The following is a 19,944-nucleotide window of genomic DNA, read 5'->3' as shown; positions in this document are numbered from 1 at the left end:
GTATCTGGAGGCCACCAATGAGTTTCGCCTCTCTGACCAACTGTTTGGGTGGGTCTTGCCTGCAGAGGGAAGCCAGCTTCTATGGCTACCATTTTACAGCTTATGTGGTGGTTGGAAAGAGGCCCTCCCTCAGGGTCTGGGCTCCTTCAACCAGAGAGGTTTTCTTCCTCGAGCAGTACATCAGCTGTGTCTTTGGATGAGATTTGCAGGGCTGCTACCTGGTCCTCCTTGCATACATTCACCAAGTTTTACAGGATCAATGTGGCGGCCAAGCAAGATGGTGATTTTGGTGCCTCTGTGTTGGCAGCAGGCTAATCAGTTCCACCCTGAATTTTCGGGACTGCTCTGTTACGTTCCACTGGTCTTGGAATAAAGTAGGTTTGTATAAGAATGAAAGATTAGGTTCTTACCTCTGCTAATCTTCTTTCTTGTAAATCCACACTTTATTCTGTGAACCTGCCCTATACTTGCTGATTCACCGATTGTCTGCCTTTACAAATACTGGTAAGCTGTGTTTCTGTCCAGTTTTTATTAGAGTACCATCAGAATGGGGTTAGCACTCAGTTTGGGGGAGTCCCCAGTTAGGGCGCCCTCTTCGTGTCGTGTCGTGTTTCTACTTCTAGCACTGTTATTGTAATTCAGGTCACTGATGTTTGTTATCCTGATTTGATTATATTCCCTTGTTGCTGTTTTGCATTTATAATTGTGAGCAGAATATACTTGCTTGTCAGGGAGTGTCCCCGTTCCCTTCTCTCTCTTGTTCTTATCCTCTACAGATATTCCTGGCTGCTTTCAGACTGACTGGTGAGCATGCTCAGGGATGAGATATGTAAGGGAGGGGGGAAAAAGCCTCTGAAGTTTTGAGAGATTTCCTACAGACTCTGGCAGGTGCAGGGAAATAATCCACTGGTCCCGGAATAAAGTGTGAATTTACAAGAAAGAAGATTAGCAGACGTAAGAACCTAATCTTTCGTCATTTGAAAAAATTAGGACACCCCATGAAATATTCAGTTCTTTCTTAAGAAATGTTCACATATCGATATCAAATCTTTTTTTTATTATTATTTTTGGAAAAGAAAGTGATGTAATTGCAAGTAAAAATTTTCTTGATTTACTCATGAAACAAAAGATATCTACAAAAATGTGTATTCTAACTGAGGAATAAATTAGGACACCCTAATAGCTTGTGTTACCCCTTTTGTTTGAAATAACTGCAGTGAGACGCTTCTTGTAGCATCTACCAGTCTCTGACATCAGTCTGAGGAAAGTTCGGCCCACTTCTCAATTCAGAATTCTTTCAGCTGTGAGATGTTTGAGGGGTTTCTTGCATGTTACTGCCCATTTCAAATCACCCCACTGCATCTTAATGGGATTAAGATAAGGGCTTTGACTCGGCCACTCCAGGACTCCCCATTTCTTAGTTTTCAGCCACTCCTTGGTGGATTTACTGGTGTGTCTTGGGATCATTGTCGTGTTGCAGAGACCAGTTCCGCTTCAGCTTTAATTTTCTTACAGATGGTCTCGCATGTTCCTCAAGTACCCTCTAATACACGGTAGAATTTATTGTGGATTCTGTGATGATGAGCTGGCTAGATCCTGCTGCAGCAAAGCATCCCTAAATCATGGCACTTCCCACCTCCATGCTTCACAGTTGGCATGATGTTCTTTTCCTGGAATTCTGTATTTGGTGTATGCCAAACATGTCCTCTTTTCTAGTGTTCAAATAATTCAATTTTAGACTCATCTGTCCATAGAACACTATTCCAGAAGTCCTGGTGTTTGTCTACGTTCTCTCTGGCAAACTTCGGTCTGGCCTTGATGTTATTCTTAGAGAGCAAAGGTTTCCTCCTTGCACACCTCCCATGCAAGTTAAATTTGTGTAGTCTCTTTCTGATTATAGAGGCATGCACTTTCACATCAACAGTAGCAAGAGCCTGCTGTAGGTCCCATGATGACATTTTAGGGTTTTGGGAGATTTATTTTAGCATCTTGTGGTTTGTTCTGGAAGTCAACTTGCTTGAACGGCCAGACCTGGGTATGTTGGCAGTTGTTTAGAAAGTCTTCCACTTGTACACTATTTTCCGGACCGTGGAATGCTAATGTCAAATTTTTTTGAGATCTTTTTAAATCCATTACCAGACTTATAAGCTTCTACAGTCTTCTTTCTTAAGACCTCAGACAGCTCTTTTGATCTCACCATGGTGTTCACTCACCACAGCAGTCATGAGCACACCAAACTAAATGTCTGAGGTTACTTCAAAATGTGAGTAACAATGTTCTAATCATATGCACCTGATACACTTGAGTGTGATTTGAGCCACCTTAAGTGGGAGGATATATGGGGTGTCCTAATTTATTCCTCAGTTAGAATACACATTTTTGTGGATATCTTTTGTTTCATGAGTAAATCAAGGAAATTTTTGTTGTTTACTTGCAATTACCATATTTTTCACTTCATGACACACTTTTTCCACTCAAAAAAGTGGGTAGAAAAAAGGGTGCGTCCTATGGAGCAAATACCCAAATCTCCCCCCCCCCCTCCATTACCTTCCAAGACCTCCCCTGGTTGCTCACTGCCAAAATTAGAAGGGAAAGGCCAGGCGGGTGCAGCGATTGCACGCTGCCAGCCCAGAAGCCTTACCTCCGACGTCAATTCTGATGTCGGGGGGAATGTCCGGGCCCCCCCCCTGCTGCTTCTATTTCGGCAACGTGTCCTTAAAGCAGCAGCAGCAGCAGGTAATTAAATCCAGCGGGCAGGCAGGCTTTGGGAGGGGGCAGAAGAGGGCAGAGGCTGGAAGGCAGTGAGGGGAACAGGAGGGAGGGAGAAAGGGACATTTGTTTTGCCTGAGGAAGGAAAGAAAGAAATCACCAGACAACGGGGGGGGGGGGGGGGCACGGAGGGTAGGAAGAGGACAAAGGCTGGAAGGCATTGAGGGCCTGAGTTTAGGGGGGGGAGAAGAGGACAAAGGCTGGAAGGCAGTGAGGGATACATAGGAGGGAGGGAGGAAGGGACAATTGTTGGGCCTGAGGAAGGAAGGAAAGAAAAATCACCAGACATCAGGGGGGAGGAAGAGGCAAAGGCTGGAAGGCATTGAGGGGGACATAGGAAGAAGGAAGGGACAATTGTTAGGCCTGTGGAAGGAAAGAAAAAAAGAAATCACCTGATAGGAAAAAAAATCATTTTCAATTTAGTGATCAAAATGTGTCAATTTTGAGAATTTATATCTGCTGTCTATTTTTCTCACTATATTTGTCTATTTTTCTCTAGTTGTTACTAAGGTGACATTGCATATTTTAAAAAGTCATCTGCCTTGACATTTGTGCCCTGTCCCTGTCTGCCCTATGCCCTGTCCCTGCCCGGCCTACCAGTAGACCACCAGAGGGGGGACAGGGTACAGAGCCTGGCAGGGAAAGGGGACAGGGTGCAGAACCTGGCAGGGAGAAATTGGTTCAGAATGTTTTTTTCTTGTTTCCTCCTGTAAATCTAGGGTGCGTCTTATGGTCAGGTGCGTCTTATGAAGCGAAAAGTACAGTACATCATTTTCTTTTCCAGAGAAAAATAAAAAAAAGATTTGACAATGAGATGTGAACATTTCTTAAGAAAGAACTGAATATTTCATGGTGTGTCCTAATTTTTTCACAAGACTGCGTACTATACTGGATTTTCAAAGTGATTGATAGTACATGCATATGTTTGCTTGGGTCAGTATCCCAGGAAAACTGTGTACACATTTACACCAGCTTTTTGCATATGTTTGAAATTCAGATATATGTGAATTAGTGCAAACCCTTCAAAAACACCTCACTAAACACTAAACGTTATGGGCAAGTCTAAAATATATTTGGTCATAATTACTGTTTGCTGAAACCATTTGATTATTCTGCAGATGCATGATTGTGATGTTTTGTTATTGTCTAGTGTTTTATGCTTGTATTATGAATGTTTCATCTGTAAATCACAGGCTATAACTTTTAATAAATAGATAAATAAACAGCACTAAAGAATAGCTGAACATATTGTTAGGATGTATTTTACTTGGACTAAGATTCTGCCCTTGTCTTCAGGATTCATTTACAATCTTTTACCAAGGGTTCAGCAAGTCTGGAGATACCATTGAGATTATGAGCTTGGACTTGTGGAGAGTGAGCAGCAGGTGCATGCAACTTGGGCAGTATAGACCTGTATTGCCTCTAGCATAATCTGTGAGGGACTGTATGCATAGCTTCTACAAAAGCTAGTTTCATATTTCCAAGTTCTTTTATAAGTATAATTTTCTTTGCAGATATCAGTGTGGATCATCCTGATGAAAAGTCCATTATTACCTATGTAGTGACATATTACCACTACTTTTCCAAGATGAAAGCATTGGCTGTGGAAGGGAAGCGCATAGGAAAGGTGATTAAGCTGAAAGAGGCTCAACGTTAATGCGAGCCATTCAAGTCATTTATGGGGGGGGGGGGGGTTTCTAAGCAGTATGGACGTAACACCTGTTTTTAGTGTATTTAATTTGTGCATACAGTTTCTTTGTATTTTCTATTTTATAAACTTTATAGACCACCAGCTTACAATGCCTTGTTCCTCTTTTTAGGGCTTCCTTTCCATGTTTAAAAAAAGTTAGGAGAAATTTGAACCAATTTGCCAATTTTTGCTTATTTGTTTTGTGATACTAGCGTAGATCCCGTATATACGCAAATATAAGCCCATCCGAGTATAAACAGAGATACCATTTTTAGCCCCCTTTTTAGGGGAAAAATGATAACCCGAATATAAACCGAGGGTTTATTTTCTACCACTTCTCCCCCTACACACCACAGGCAACTCTCCCGGTGGTGTCTCCTCCGCCCATACTGCACCACACCGCACCGGCAGATTCTCTGCCATCTGCCCCAACCCTGCAATTTCCCGATTTTCAGTACGTCCTTCCTTCCCTTTTCACCCCACCCCGAAGATGTACTCTCCCCCCCCTTTCCCGAATCCAGCACTAAGACCCTCAGTTCTACTGTGCTTCCCTGGTGGTCTAGCAGAGTGGGATAGGAGCGATGCTCACTCGCTCTTGCTCGTGTTCTCTTAGTGCTGAAAATGGTTGCTGAGACTTCCAGCAACAGTCTCAGCAACCATTTTAAGCATCAAGAGAGCTTGGGCAGGAACGAGAGAATTGCTCCTGCCCCAACGCCCCCACTGGGAGTCAAAAATTGGAATGATCTCGCAGAGACGACAAGAACAGAAGCCAACCACGCTCTATTCCGAAAGAAACTGAAAACTCTACTGTTTGACAGTTAATATCTACAAGATCACAATAGACACCTATTTTTGCTTAGTTCAGTTAAGATCACAATAGGCACCTGTCTTTGCTTAGTTCGATTAGGCTCTTCTTCTCCTTTCCTGTCCATCCTCTTCTATTCTCCCCTCTTGCCCCAGCTACTCTTTCATTCTTTAAGTCGCCTAGAGCCTGTTTAGGTTGTGCAATGCACAAATATTAGATTAGATTAGACTAGACCAGGGGTAGAAAATTCCGGTACTCGAGAGCCACAGGCAGGTCAGGTTTTCTTGATATCCACAATAAATGTGCATGAGATAGATTTGCATCTCAAGGAGGCAGTGCATGCAAATCCATCTCATATACTGTATATTCATTGTGGATATACTGAAAATCTGACCTGCCTGTGATTCTTGAGGACTGGAATTGCCTACCCTTGCGCTATACCACCAGGAAAGCACAGTAGGCCTGGGGGTTCTATTGCTGGATATGGAAAGGGGGGTGCGCCTCTTCAGGGTGGGGTGAAGAGGAAGGGATATGCTGATTGTGAAAGAAATTGCTGGATTGTGGGGGCTGATAGCGGGGGAATTGCCAGTTTTGGGTGGAGAAGAAGGGACGCTACCAGGTGGGTAGACTCAAATATAAACAGAGACCCCCATTTTGGGGCAATTTTTTAGCCAGTTTATATTTGAGTATATACAGTGCAGTCCTTATTTTTCTACATTTTCACATGCTTAGTTGTGAAATAAACCTGGCATTCTTGCATCATGGGCTGATTTTCTGTAGCGCTGCGTTTTTTTTCTGAGCACATAAGATTTTTTTATTTTTTTTTATTCTTTATTCATTTTATGTTTTACATCAAGTGCACAGAAAGTAACAACAATTTAACTAATGTCACTTGAAATTTCACAAACTTTTTCATTAAATAAAATTTATCCCCCTCCCTCCCACCACACTAATCTAATATAATAAAATGGTAGGACGCGCATGCGCACTAAAAAAATCGTGTTCCCTGAGCTGTCGCTTTTTTTTTAGTGCGCATGCGCGGGTTGTACGTCACCAATGTTCCTCCTCCACCATGCAACGCAAGCCATGTCTGCCGCCGGCCTCGAGCTACTGGGGGCCGGTGGCGCGAGCCGCCCGGCCGGTGCTGAGGCCCCGCCTCCCGCTTTCGCCCTACACGGCGACGCCAGACCCGGACCTACAAAACACTGAGGCCCGTCTTCCGACCTACACGGCGCCGCCAGATCCGGCACCACAAAACAGCCCTCACATCCGCGAACATGCTTGCCATGGAAACAGAGGGGATCAGGAGCTAAACATCGATTTTAAAAAACAAACAAACAACAGTGCACAACGACAGAGACACACAGACACTCACAGAAGGACAGGGGGCTAAAGAGACAGATTTAAAAAAATAACAAAACACTAAGGAGAAAGAGAGACACAGGTAAGGAATGCTGCTGGGCAGGGGGAGCAGGAAAGAGGGTCAGGGGAGAAAAGAAGGAGTGCTGCTGGACAGACAGAGCAGGGAAGAGGAACGGGGAGCAGGTAAGAAGTTCTGCTGGACAGGGGGAGCAGGGAATAATGACTGCAGAGCAGGGAAGAAGCTGGACAGGGGGAGCAGGGAAGAGGGACAGGGGGAGCAGGTAAGGAGTGCTGCTGGACAGGGGTAGGTAAAAGGAAGGGAGAAGGCCTACTGCTGGACAGGTGGAACAGGCAAGGGGTGATGGTTGACAGCCGAGGAAAGAGAGAGACAGAAAGCGGTCAAGAGGAGAGAGAGAAAAAGAAATAAAGACACACACATCTATTCTAGCACCTGTTAATGTAACGGGCTTAAATACTAGTATTAAATAATACACATAATATAATAAATTATTCCTTCCCTTCATAATAAATAATTAAATCCAAAAACCCACCCCCCTCCCCATTCTTTCATTTATGTTAATCAGGGAAAAATGATATCTATTCATTACAATAATATTTATGTTTTGTCTTTGCTTTGTTCAGTCATTAATTCAATTCATGTTACAGGTGCTTGATAATGCTATTGAAACTGAAAAAATGATTGAAAAATATGAATCTCTTGCTTCTGATCTTCTTGAGTGGATTGAACAAACCATCATAATCTTGAACAATCGCAAATTTGCTAACTCACTGGTTGGTGTACAGCAGCAGTTACAGGCATTCAACACTTACCGTACAGTGGAGAAACCTCCCAAGTAAGAGTCAAATAATTTTTCAGTACATTTTACTATCCATTTTACTGCATTTATTCAGACTGTTAAGGATCAAAAAAATATTACACTTAAAAATATTTTGAGATGTCAGTAGTAGTAAATTAATTTCACCAAATTATAACCTAGTTGCTTCTTAAAACTACTTATTTCTGTAGCGCTACTAGAAATATGCAGCGCTGTACATAGTATATACAGGTACTTTTTCTGTCCCTAGTGTTCTCAGAAATATAACAATTTTGCTGTAAAAAATTGCAAATAAATTAAAAAAAAAAAAAAAAAAGAAATATAACAATTTTAATTATTAAAGTAGCTTGCAATTTCTCCCTCCTTGTGGCATGATTCGGGATGGCTGTTTGAGAGTATTACTGTAGTTCCTAGTGTGACTGGGTTGTAGGAATGTTAGGAGTGGGGGGTTTCTTTTCATTGGTCTTCTGTACAGCTTTGTACTGCCTTTCTTGGTTGTTTGGACAACATTCTTGATATAGCATCATTAGGCATGTGGTTTGCTTGTCCATTGGATCCACCACCTTTTTGTCATTGAGGGCAACTGGAGTTTGTGTGTGTTTTCTGAGGGGGTTTCCAATTTGTGTTTCACTTCTTCCAAAGGGGATGGAGCCCTCACGGTGACCTCAGCCCATAGGATTTGTTATGGTAGGATATTCTTGGGGAAGGGGTGTATGGTTAAGGAGTGGGATGGAAATGGCCTGTTAGGGGGACACAAGGTATGGTAATTTCAGAGATGGGGTCTGTTCTTTTTCAGTTTAATGGGTCTTGTTTTGTGAGATGCTGGAGCTTACTCCATATCTTTGCTTGCCTGGAGGGAATGTGGAGGGGGGCTGGAGGCTGGGCTAGCCCTTCGTTCTATAAACATTACTGTTTCGTTACTATTTTCTCATATTGCAAAGGCCATTTGGGTTGTTTTGCAATGATGTTAACACTGTTTTTCTTGGAATGTTAGTGGTATCACTTATCCCATAATACAGCAAAAAATATTGCAAGTGCTGAACTGTCATAGGGCAGATATGTGACCTTTTTACAGGAAACCCATTTGTCAGCAAAGGAACATGAGAAATTCAACAAATGGGGGTTGGCTACCTTTTGGGAGTCCGAACAGTTCAGCGCAAAGCAGGGGTATTGATATTGATTCATCGGGGCCTTCATTTGGAGGTTCAGTAACAATGGCTTGAACCTGGTGGAAGATATGTCATAGGCAAGGATAATATTGATGGACACTTGCAGTTACTTTGTAATATCTATTATCCCAGGACAAGCAGGCAGCATATTCTTTACGCATGGGTGACGTCACCGACGGAGCCCACGGTACTGACCTTTTTACTAGAAAGTTCTAGTTGGCCGCACCGCGCGTGCGCCTTCCCGCCCGACGGAGGAGAGCGTGGTCCCCAGTTTCTTCGTTTCCGCGGAGCGAAGAAGACGTGCGTTTTTCAACTCCGATTGAAATCCTCTTTTTGCCTTCCCGCTCGCGTTCTTTTTTCGTTTTATTTACCTTCGGGTTCTTTTTTCTTTCATTTCCAAAAAAAAAAAAAAAAAAAAATATTTCTTTTTGTTTCGTTTTTTGTCCTTGCCCCGGCGGGGCCTGTTGTCACGATCCAGGCCTCGGGGTTTGATTTTGCGGAGGCCGTGTTTCCATTCATGCCCCCGCAGCCCGGTTTTAAGAAGTGCCAGCGGTGTGCACGCCCGATCTCCCTCACTGACCCACACAATTGGTGTTTACAGTGCTTGGGACCGGAGCATCGGGCGGACTCGTGCACCCGCTGTGCCACTCTTAAAAAACGCACTTTGAAGAATCGCCAAATCCAGCAAAGTCTGCTTTTCGGCACCGGCCCGACTATGGACTCGACTTCTTCAACTGCGGCACCATCGAAGTCGGCACCGACCACCTCGACACCGCCTGACATTACATCGGCGCCACCGGCGCCAGGTAAGCCGGCTAAGAAGCCTTCCACCCTTGAGCGCCCTCCCACCTCGGTGGCGACACCGGCTCTTATCCCAGGACAAGCAGGCAGCATATTCTTTACGCATGGGTGACGTCACCGACGGAGCCCTCGGTACGGACCTTTTTACTAGAAAGTTCTAGTTGGCCGCACCGCGCGTGCGCGAGTGCCTTCCCGCCCGACGGAGGAGTGCGTGGTCCCCAGTTTTTTCGTTTCCGCGGAGCGAAGAAGACGTGTGTTTTTTCAACAGAGTTGAAATCCTCCTTTTGCCTTCCCGCTCGCGTTATTTTTTTCGGTTTTTCACCTTCGGGTACTTTTTTTCTTTCCAATTCCAAAAAAAAAAAAAAAAAAAATTCTTTCTTTTGTTTTATTTTTTCGTTCCTACCCCGGCGGGGCCTGTTGCCACGATCCAGGCCTCGGGGTTTGATTTTGCGGAGGCCGTGTTTCCATTCATGCCCCCGCAGCCAGGTTTTAAGAAGTGCCAGCGGTGTGCACGCCCGATCTCCCTCACTGACCCACACAATTGGTGCTTGCAGTGTCTGGGACCAGAGCATCGGGCGGACTCCTGCACCCGCTGTGCCACTCTCAAAAAGCGCACGTTGAAGAATCGTCAAATCCAACAAAATTTACTTTTCGGCACCGGCCCGTCTATGGATTCGACATCTTCATCTGCGGCACCGTCGAAATCGACACCGACCACTTCGACGACGCCTGAGACGACGTCGGCGCCTCCGGCGCCAGGTAAGCCGGCTAAGAAGCCTTCCCCCCTTGAGCGCCCTCCCGCCTCGGGGACGGCACCAGTCCTCTCGGCTCCACGCCGGGCCAAGAAACGCTCCACTCCGATATCGGTGAGTGCCTCGTCATCGGCACCCTCATCGCCGGAGTGTAGAGCGGCACCCAAGGAACCAAAAAAGAAAAAAGTGGTTCCGGTGCCTCCCCTGGATGACCGCATTGCGGCCATCCTCCAGGACAAGTTGCAAGAGCAACTCCACCAACAACTTCAGCAGCTCTTACCATCTATCTTGGCACCGCTGCTCTCGGTACCAGACCGGCCCGAGCCCCGCACCGTCCAACCGGTATCCACTCCATTGGTACCTATGGACTCCTCCATGCCCATTCTCTCGGCACCGCATCTCCATTCCCATACCGAGTCAGTCGCCTTAACGACGACGGATCCTCCTCGGGACCGAGCAGGACACCGGTCTTCCCATGACCCGGACCGGCACCGGTCTTCCCGAGACCCGGACCGGCACCGTTCTTCCCGGGATCGGGACAGACACAGGTCTACATCGCCAGGAAATGTCTCGGTACGCTCAGGCAAGTCTTTGTCTAAGACTCACCATGCCGACCCGTCCACTCCGGTCTCTCGACACGCAACCACCGATGTCAGAGACCCGGACCTATGGGAAGAATCCCCCCCCGGTACCGAGGAGGATGCATCGTCGTCGGACGAAGAGCCTTCCGCACCCGAGACCGCTTCCAAACCTGAACAATCTTCCTTCTCTAAATTTCTCAGGGAGTTGTCAGGGGCTTTGTCTTTGCCATTGGAATCTGACTCCAAAAAGTCACAAGCTTTCCTGGAGGCTCTGGATTTCGATCAACCTCCCAAGGAGTTCCTAAAGTTACCTGTTCACGATATCCTACGGGAAACTTTTTATAAAAATTGGGAGAACCCGCTAACTGTCCCTGGGGCCCCCCGTAAATTGGACAGTCTCTATAGGGTCATACCAATCCCAGGTTTTGATAAACCCCAACTGCCCCACGAGTCTCTCCTGGTAGAATCCACCTTGAAAAAGACTCAGGGCACCAGTGTGTATGCCTCCACCCCTCCTGGCAGAGAAGGAAAAACTATGGACAAATTTGGCAAACGGCTCTACCAAAATGCCATGCTTGCCAATAGGGCAAACAACTACTCCTTCCATTTTTCCTTCTACCTGAAACATCTGGTAATGCAACTCTCCTCCATGCAAAAATACATGCCGGAGCACAAGGTCCCTCTTTTCCAGCAGCACATCTCCAGCCTGCTTCAACTGAGGAAGTTCATGGTGCGCTCTGTCTATGACTCCTTTGAGCTCTCCTCCCGTGCATCTGCCATCGCTGTGGCTATGCGCCGCCTGGCCTGGCTCAGGGTCTCTGATCTAGACGTCAACCATCAGGACCGTCTAGCCAACGCCCCATGTCTGGGAGATGAACTATTCGGAGAGTCCCTGGATACCACCACTCAGAAGCTCTCCGCCCATGAGACCAGATGGGATACTCTCATTAAACCAAAGAAAAAGACTCCTCCTACTCGTCCTTATAGACCGCAGACATCATATCAACGCAGGTTCTCTGCCAGACCGCTCAACCCACCTGCACAGCAACCTAGGCGGGCCCGCCAGCACCAACACACCCAGGCTCGTGCCCAGCCTAATCAACCTGCCAAGCCTCTTCCTCCTGCCAAACCTTCTCAGCCCTTTTGACTCCTCTCTCCAGGGCTTAGCCAGTCTTCCACCCTCATTGCCTCTTCCTCAGCCAATCGGAGGCAGGCTCCACATTTTCTTCAGCCGTTGGGAGGTCATCACATCGGACCAGTGGGTCCTCAACATCATCCGCCACGGCTACTCCCTCAACTTCCAGACTCTTCCGCCAGACAATCCTCCCGTCGAGTCTGCTTCTCTCTCAACTCAAACCCCCCTCCTCCTGAGGGAGGTTCAATCCCTCCTCCTTCTCAATGCCATCGAAGAAGTACCTCCAGATCAAAGGGGTCAGGGATTCTACTCCCGCTACTTCCTGGTACCCAAAAAGACAGGAGACCTTCGTCCCATTCTCGATCTCAGGGACCTCAACAAGTGTCTAGTCAAGGAGAAGTTCAGAATGCTCTCCCTTGCCACGCTTTACCCTCATCTCTCTCACAACGACTGGCTATGTTCCCTGGACCTCAAAGAGGCCTACACTCACATACCAATCAATCCAACTTCACGTCGCTACCTGCGATTCCAGGTGCACCATCGCCATTATCAGTACAAGGTGCTACCTTTTGGCCTCGCTTCATCACCCAGGGTGTTCACCAAATGCCTCATTGTGGCGGCGGCCTTCCTCAGGTCTCACAACCTCCAAGTGTTTCCCTACTTGGACGATTGGTTAGTGAAAGCTCCTACGTCTCCTCTTGTGCTACAAGCCACTCAACATACCATCTCTCTTCTCCATCTACTGGGGTTCGAGATCAACTACCCCAAGTCGCATCTGCTTCCCACACAGCGCCTTCAGTTCATCGGAGCAGTTCTCGATACCACACTAATGAGGGCATTCCTCCCCTCCGATCGTCGACGGACTCTGCTCCACCTCTGTCATCAGGTGCTCCTTCATCAAACCATCCCAGCTCGACAGATGATGGTCCTCCTGGGACACATGGCATCAACGGTGCATGTGCTTCCCCTAGCACGACTCCACCTCAGGACACCTCAATGGACTCTAGCCGACCAGTGGTCACAGACCTCGAATCTTCTTTCTCATCCCATCTCTGTGACATCATCTCTTCGGCGATCTCTACAATGGTGGTTGAACTCCTCAAATCTTTCCAGGGGCCTTCTGTTGCATCTGCCCCCACATTCCATGATCATCACCACGGATGCCTCCCCTTATGCATGGGGAGCTCACCTGGGAGACCTACGCACCCAGGGTCTTTGGACCCCACAGGAGCGTCGACATCACATCAATTTTCTAGAACTACGAGCCATGTTCTATGCTCTCAAGGCCTTCCAGCACCTTCTTTGTCCTCAGGTTCTGCTCCTGTGCACGGACAACCAAGTCGCCATGTACTACATAAACAAACAGGGCGGCACGGGATCTCGCCTCCTTTGTCAGGAGGCTCTTCGTATTTGGACCTGGGCCACGGCCCGCAGTCTCTTCCTCAAGGCGGTCTATATCCAGGGCGAACAGAACTCCCTGGCCGACACTCTCAGCCGCATCCTTCAGCCTCACGAGTGGACTTTAGATCCTCCCACGCTCCACTCCATCTTTGCTCGCTGGGGCACTCCGCAAGTGGACTTATTCGCAGCTCCTCACAACCATCAGCTGCCCCAGTTCTGCTCCAGACTCTTCTCTCCTCACCGTCTGGCCCCGGATGCATTCCTACTCGACTGGACGGATCGGTTCCTCTATGCCTTTCCTCCACTACCTCTGATGTTGCGGACTTTATTCAAACTCCGCAGGGACAGAGCCACCATGATCCTCATAGCCCCCCGGTGGCCTCGTCAACACTGGTTCTCCCTCCTGCTTCAACTCAGCTCCAGGGAGCCCATTCCTCTACCTGTGTTTCCTACTCTACTTACACAGCAGCATCAGTCTCTACTACATCCCAATCTGTCTTCACTCCACCTGACAGCTTGGTTTCTCTCGGGCTGACCTCTCCAGGAAATCTGTCTCAGCCTGTTCGTCTCGTTTTAGACGCCTCCAGGAAACCAGCCACCCTTCAATGCTACCATCAGAAGTGGACCAGGTTCTCCTCTTGGTGTCTCCGGCATCATCACAATCCCACCTCCTTAGCGGTGGAACCTGTTCTGGACTACTTGCTCTCCCTGTCCAACGCAGGCCTCAAGTCTACCTCAATCAGAGTCCATCTCAGTGCCATCACGGCTTTTCATGAACCTGTCCTGGGAAAACTCCTCACGGCTCACCCTCTGGTTTCCCGATTCATGAGGGGTCTCTTCAACATCAAACCACCTCTACAACCTCCTCCGGTCGTCTGGGACCTGAATGTGGTTTTATCTGCCCTCATGAAACCTCCCTTTGAGCCGCTTGCCACAACTTCGCTCAAATTTCTGACATGGAAGGTTCTTTTCCTCATTGCCATCACCTCTGCCAGGAGGGTTAGTGAGCTTCATGCACTGGTTGCCGATCCACCGTTCACTATTTTTCACCATGACAAGGTGGTTCTACGCACCCATCCAAAGTTCCTTCCTAAGGTGGTCTCAGCTTTTCACCTCAACCAGTCCATTGTGTTGCCTGTTTTCTTCCCGAAACCTCATTCACATCCCGGAGAACAGGCATTGCACAGTCTTGACTGCAAGCGTGCCCTGGCTTACTATCTTGATCGCACAAGGGCTCACCGCTTGTCCCCTCAGCTCTTCCTGACCTTCGACCCAAATCGTTTGGGTCGACCGGTCTCTAAACGGACGCTATCCAACTGGCTTGCAGCTTGCATCGCGTTCTGTTACGCTCGGGCCGGTCTGTCACTAGACGGTGCTGTCACGGCCCACAGGGTAAGAGCTATGGCCGCTTCTGTTGCTTTCCTCCGTTCCACACCCATTGAGGAAATCTGCAAGGCGGCCACCTGGTCCTCAGTTCACACATTCACTACTCACTACTGTCTGGATGCTTTCTCCAGACGGGATGGGCACTTCGGCCAATCTGTACTTCAGAATTTATTTTCCTAATGGCCAACCATCCCTCCTCCCTCTTTGTTAGCTTGGAGGTCACCCATGCGTAAAGAATATGCTGCCTGCTTGTCCTGGGATAAAGCACAGTTACTTACCGTAACAGGTGTTATCCAGGGACAGCAGGCAGATATTCTTACGTCCCACCCTCCTCCCCGGGTTGGCTTCTTAGCTGGCTTATACTAACTGGGGACCACGCACTCCTCCGTCGGGCGGGAAGGCACTCGCGCACGCGCGGTGCGGCCAACTAGAACTTTCTAGTAAAAAGGTCCGTACCGAGGGCTCCGTCGGTGACGTCACCCATGCGTAAAGAATATCTGCCTGCTGTCCCTGGATAACACCTGTTACGGTAAGTAACTGTGCTTTTCGGCTCCACGCCGAACTAAAAAGCGCTCCGCTCCGATATCGGTGAGTGCCTCGTCATCGGCCTCCTCATCGCCGGAGCGTAGAGCGGCACCCATGGAACCAAAGCAGAAAAAAGTGGTTCCGGTGCCACCCCTGGATGACCGCATTGCGGCCATCCTCCAGGATAAGTTGCAGGAACAACTCCAACAGCAACTTAAACAGCTCTTGCCCTCTATCCTGGCACCGCTGCTATCGGTACCAGACCGGCCCGAGCCCCACACCGTCCAACCGGTATCCACGCCATCGGTACCTATGGACCCCTCCATGCCCATTCTCTCGGCACCGCATATCCATGCCCATGCCGAGGCCGTCGCTCTGACGACATCCGATCCTCCTCGGGACCGAGCGGAACACCGGTCTTCCCGCGAACCTGACCGGCACCGTTCTTCCCGGGACCGAGACAGACACAGGTCTTCATCCCCCGGTACCGTCTCGGTACGCTCAGGCAAGTCTCGGTCTAAAGCTCATCATACCGAGCCTTCCACTCCAGTCTCTCGGCACGCACACACCGATGTCAGAGACCCGGACCTCTGGGAAGAATCTCCCCTCGGTACCGAGGAGGATGCATCGTCGTCGGACGAAGAGCCCTCGGCCCCCGATACCACATCTAAACCTGAGCAATCTTCTTTTTCAAAATTCCTCAGGGAATTATCGGGGGCCTTATCTTTGCCTCTGGAATCTGACTCCAAGAAGTCACAAGCTTTCCTGGAGGCATTAGATTTCGACCAACCTCCTAAGGAGTTCCTGAAGTTACCCGTGCATGACATCCTACGGGAAACTTTTTATAAAAATTGGGAAAATCCATTAACTGTCCCTGGGGCACCCCGTAAACTGGATAGCCTTTACAGGGTTATTCCAATCCCGGGATTTGATAAACCCCAGCTGCCCCATGAATCTCTCCTGGTTGAGTCCACTTTAAAAAAGACTCAAGGCTCCAGTGTATATGCCTCTACCCCTCCTGGCAGGGAGGGCAAAACTATGGACAAGTTTGGCAAGCGGCTCTACCAGAATGCCATGCTTGCCAACAGAGCAAACAATTACTCTTTCCACTTTTCATTCTACCTGAAACATCTGGTAATGCAACTCTCCGCCATGCAAAAGTACATGCCGGAGCACAAGGTTCCACTATTCCAGCAGCACATCTCCAGCCTGCTTCAACTTAGAAAATTTATGGTGCGCTCCATCTATGATTCCTTTGAGCTCACCTCTCGTGCATCTGCCATCGCTGTGGCCATGCGCCGACTGGCCTGGCTCAGGGTCTCTGATCTGGATGTCAACCATCAGGACCGACTAGCCAACGCCCCATGTATGGGAGACGAATTGTTCGGAGAGTCTCTGGATACCACCACACAAAAACTCTCCGCCCATGAGACCAGATGGGATACTCTCATTAAACCAAAGAAGAAGGCCCCTCCTGCTCGGCCTTACAAACCACAGTCTTCATACCAGCGCAGATTCTCCGCTAGGCCGCTTAACCCACCTTCACAGCAACCTAGGCGGGCTCGCCAACACCAACACAACCAGGCTCGTGCACAGTCTAATCAGCCTGCCAAGCCTCTTCCTCCTGCCAAACCTTCTCAGCCCTTTTGACTCCTCTCTCCAGGGCTTAGCCAGTCTTCCACCCTCATTGCCTCTCCCTCAACCAATCGGAGGCAGGCTCCACATTTTTCTCAGCCGTTGGGAGGTCATCACATCAGACCAGTGGGTCCTCAACATCATCCGCCACGGCTACTCTCTCAACTTCCAGACTCTTCCACCAGACAATCCTCCCGTAGAGTCTGCTTCTCTTTCAACTCAAACCCCCCTCCTCCTGAGGGAGGTCCAATCCCTCCTTCTCCTCAATGCCATCGAAGAAGTACCTCTGGAACAAAGGGGCCGGGGATTCTACTCCCGTTACTTTCTGGTTCCAAAAAAGACAGGAGACCTGCGTCCCATTCTCGATCTCAGGGACCTCAACAAATGTCTTGTCAAGGAGAAGTTCAGAATGCTCTCCCTTGCCACGCTTTACCCTCATCTCTCTCAGAACGACTGGCTATGTTCCCTGGACCTCAAAGAGGCCTACACTCACATACCAATCAATCCAACCTCACGTCGCTACCTAAGATTCCAGGTGCACCATCGCCATTATCAGTACAAAGTGCTACCATTTGGCCTCGCTTCATCACCCAGGGTGTTCACCAAATGCCTCATTGTGGCGGCGGCCTTCCTCAGGTCTCACAACCTCCAGGTGTTTCCCTACTTGGACGATTGGTTGGTGATAGCACCTACGTCTCCACTTGTGCTACAAGCCACTCATCATACCATCTCTCTCCTCCACCTCCTGGGGTTCGAGATCAACTACCCCAAGTCGCATCTGCTTCCCACACAGCGCCTTCAGTTCATTGGAGCAGTTCTCGACACCACACTAATGAGGGCGTTTCTCCCCTCCGACCGTCAGCGGAACCTGCTCCGCCTGTGTCGTCAGGTGCTCCTTCATCACTCCATCTCTGCCAGACAGATGATGGTCCTCCTGGGCCACATGGCCTCGACGGTGCATGTGCTTCCCCTGGCACGACTCCACCTCAGGACACCTCAATGGACTCTGGCCAACCAATGGTCGCAGACCTCGAATCTTCTTTCTCATCCCATCTCTGTGACATCGTCTCTTCAGCAATCTCTACAATGGTGGTTGAACTCCTCAAATCTTTCCAGGGGCCTTCTTTTTCATCTGCCCCCGCATTCCATGACCATCACCACGGATGCCTCCCCTTATGCATGGGGAGCTCACCTGGGAGACCTACGCACCCAAGGTCTTTGGACCCCGCAGGAGCGTCTTCATCACATCAATTTCCTGGAACTACGAGCCATGTTCTATGCTCTCAAGGCCTTCCAGCACCTTCTTTGCCCTCAGGTTCTGCTCCTGTGCACGGACAACCAAGTTGCCATGTACTACATCAACAAACAGGGCGGCACCGGATCTCGCCTCCTTTGTCAGGAGGCTCTTCGCATTTGGACCTGGGCCACGGCCCGCAGTCTCTTCCTCAAGGCTGTCTACATCCAGGGCGAACAGAACTCCCTGGCCGACAATCTCAGCCGCATCCTTCAACCTCACGAGTGGACTTTGGATCCTCCCACGCTCCACTCCATCTTTGCTCGCTGGGGCACTCCGCAGGTGGACCTATTCGCAGCTCCTCACAACCATCAGCTGCCCCAGTACTGCTCCAGACTCTTCTCTCCTCATCGTCTGGCCCCGGATGCATTCCTTCTCGACTGGACGGATCGGTTCCTCTATGCCTTTCCTCCTCTACCTCTGATGTTGCGGACTTTATCCAAACTCCGCAGGGACGGAGCCACCATGATCCTCATAGCTCCCCGGTGGCCTCGTCAACACTGGTTCTCCCTCCTGCTTCAACTCAGCTCCAGGGATCCAATTCCTCTACCTGTGTTTCCTACTCTACTTACACAGCAACATCAGTCTCTACTACATCCCAATCTGTCTTCGCTCCACCTGACAGCTTGGTTTCTCTCGGGCTGACCTCTTCAGGAAATCTGTCCCAGCCTGTCCGTCTCATTTTGGACGCCTCCAGGAAACCGGCCACCCTCCAATGTTATCATCAGAAGTGGACCAGGTTCTCCTCTTGGTGCCTCCGTCATCATCACAATCCCACCTCTTTAGCGGTGGAAACTGTTCTGGACTACTTGCTCTCCCTGTCCAACGCAGGCCTCAAGTCTACCTCTATCAGAGTCCATCTCAGTGCCATCACGGCGTTTCATGAGCCGGTCTTTGGAAAACCTCTCACGGCTCACCCTCTGGTTTCCCGATTCATGAGGGGCCTCTTCAACATCAAACCACCTCTGAAGCCTCCTCCGGTCGTCTGGGACCTGAATGTGGTTTTATCTGCCCTCATGAAACCTCCCTTTGAGCCACTTGCCACAACTTCGCTCAAATTTCTGACATGGAAGGTTCTTTTCCTCATTGCCATCACCTCTGCCAGGAGGGTTAGTGAGCTTCATGCACTGGTTGCCGATCCACCGTTCACTATTTTTCACCATGACAAGGTGGTTCTGCGCACCCATCCAAAATTCCTTCCAAAGGTGGTCTCAGCTTTTCACCTCAACCAGTCCATTGTGTTGCCTGTTTTCTTCCCGAAACCTCATTCACATCCCGGAGAACAGGCATTGCACAGTCTTGACTGCAAGCGTGTCCTGGCTTACTATCTTGATCGTACAAGGGCTCACCGCTTGTCCCCTCAGCTCTTCCTGACCTTCGACCCGAATCGTTTGGGTCGACCGGTCTCTAAACGGACGCTATCCAACTGGCTTGCAGCTTGCATCGCGTTCTGTTACGCTCGGGCCGGTCTGTCACTAGACGGTGCTGTCACGGCCCACAGGGTAAGAGCTATGGCCGCTTCTGTTGCTTTCCTCCGTTCCACACCCATTGAGGAAATCTGCAAGGCGGCCACCTGGTCCTCAGTTCACACATTCACTACTCACTACTGTCTGGATGCTTTCTTCAGACGGGATGGGCACTTCGGCCAATCTGTACTTCAGAATTTATTTTCCTAATGGCCAACCATCCCTCCTCCCTCTTTGTTAGCTTGGAGGTCACCCATGCGTAAAGAATATGCTGCCTGCTTGTCCTGGGATAAAGCACAGTTACTTACCGTAACAGGTGTTATCCAGGGACAGCAGG

General features: G+C 49.1%; 1 protein-coding gene across 3 annotated transcripts in view; it reads left to right on the top strand.

Moving 5' to 3' along the window:
* Positions 1 to 19,944, top strand: part of SPTBN1 (spectrin beta, non-erythrocytic 1) — a 569,130-nt gene that overhangs the window by 283,617 nt on the left and 265,569 nt on the right. For all 3 annotated transcript variants that reach the window (XM_033938993.1, XM_033938994.1, XM_033938992.1), the window contains 2 exons: positions 4,284 to 4,396; positions 7,293 to 7,480. In XM_033938993.1, coding sequence (XP_033794884.1) covers positions 4,284 to 4,396; positions 7,293 to 7,480 — 301 coding nt within the window. The remainder of the gene's footprint in view (positions 1 to 4,283; positions 4,397 to 7,292; positions 7,481 to 19,944) is intronic.

The sequence above is a fragment of the Geotrypetes seraphini genome, chromosome 3 (assembly GCF_902459505.1).
Source record: "Geotrypetes seraphini chromosome 3, aGeoSer1.1, whole genome shotgun sequence".
Lineage (NCBI taxonomy): Eukaryota > Metazoa > Chordata > Amphibia > Gymnophiona > Dermophiidae > Geotrypetes > Geotrypetes seraphini.
The sequence above is the reverse complement of the archived record's forward strand: the minus strand, read 5'-3'. Positions and strand labels throughout refer to the sequence as shown.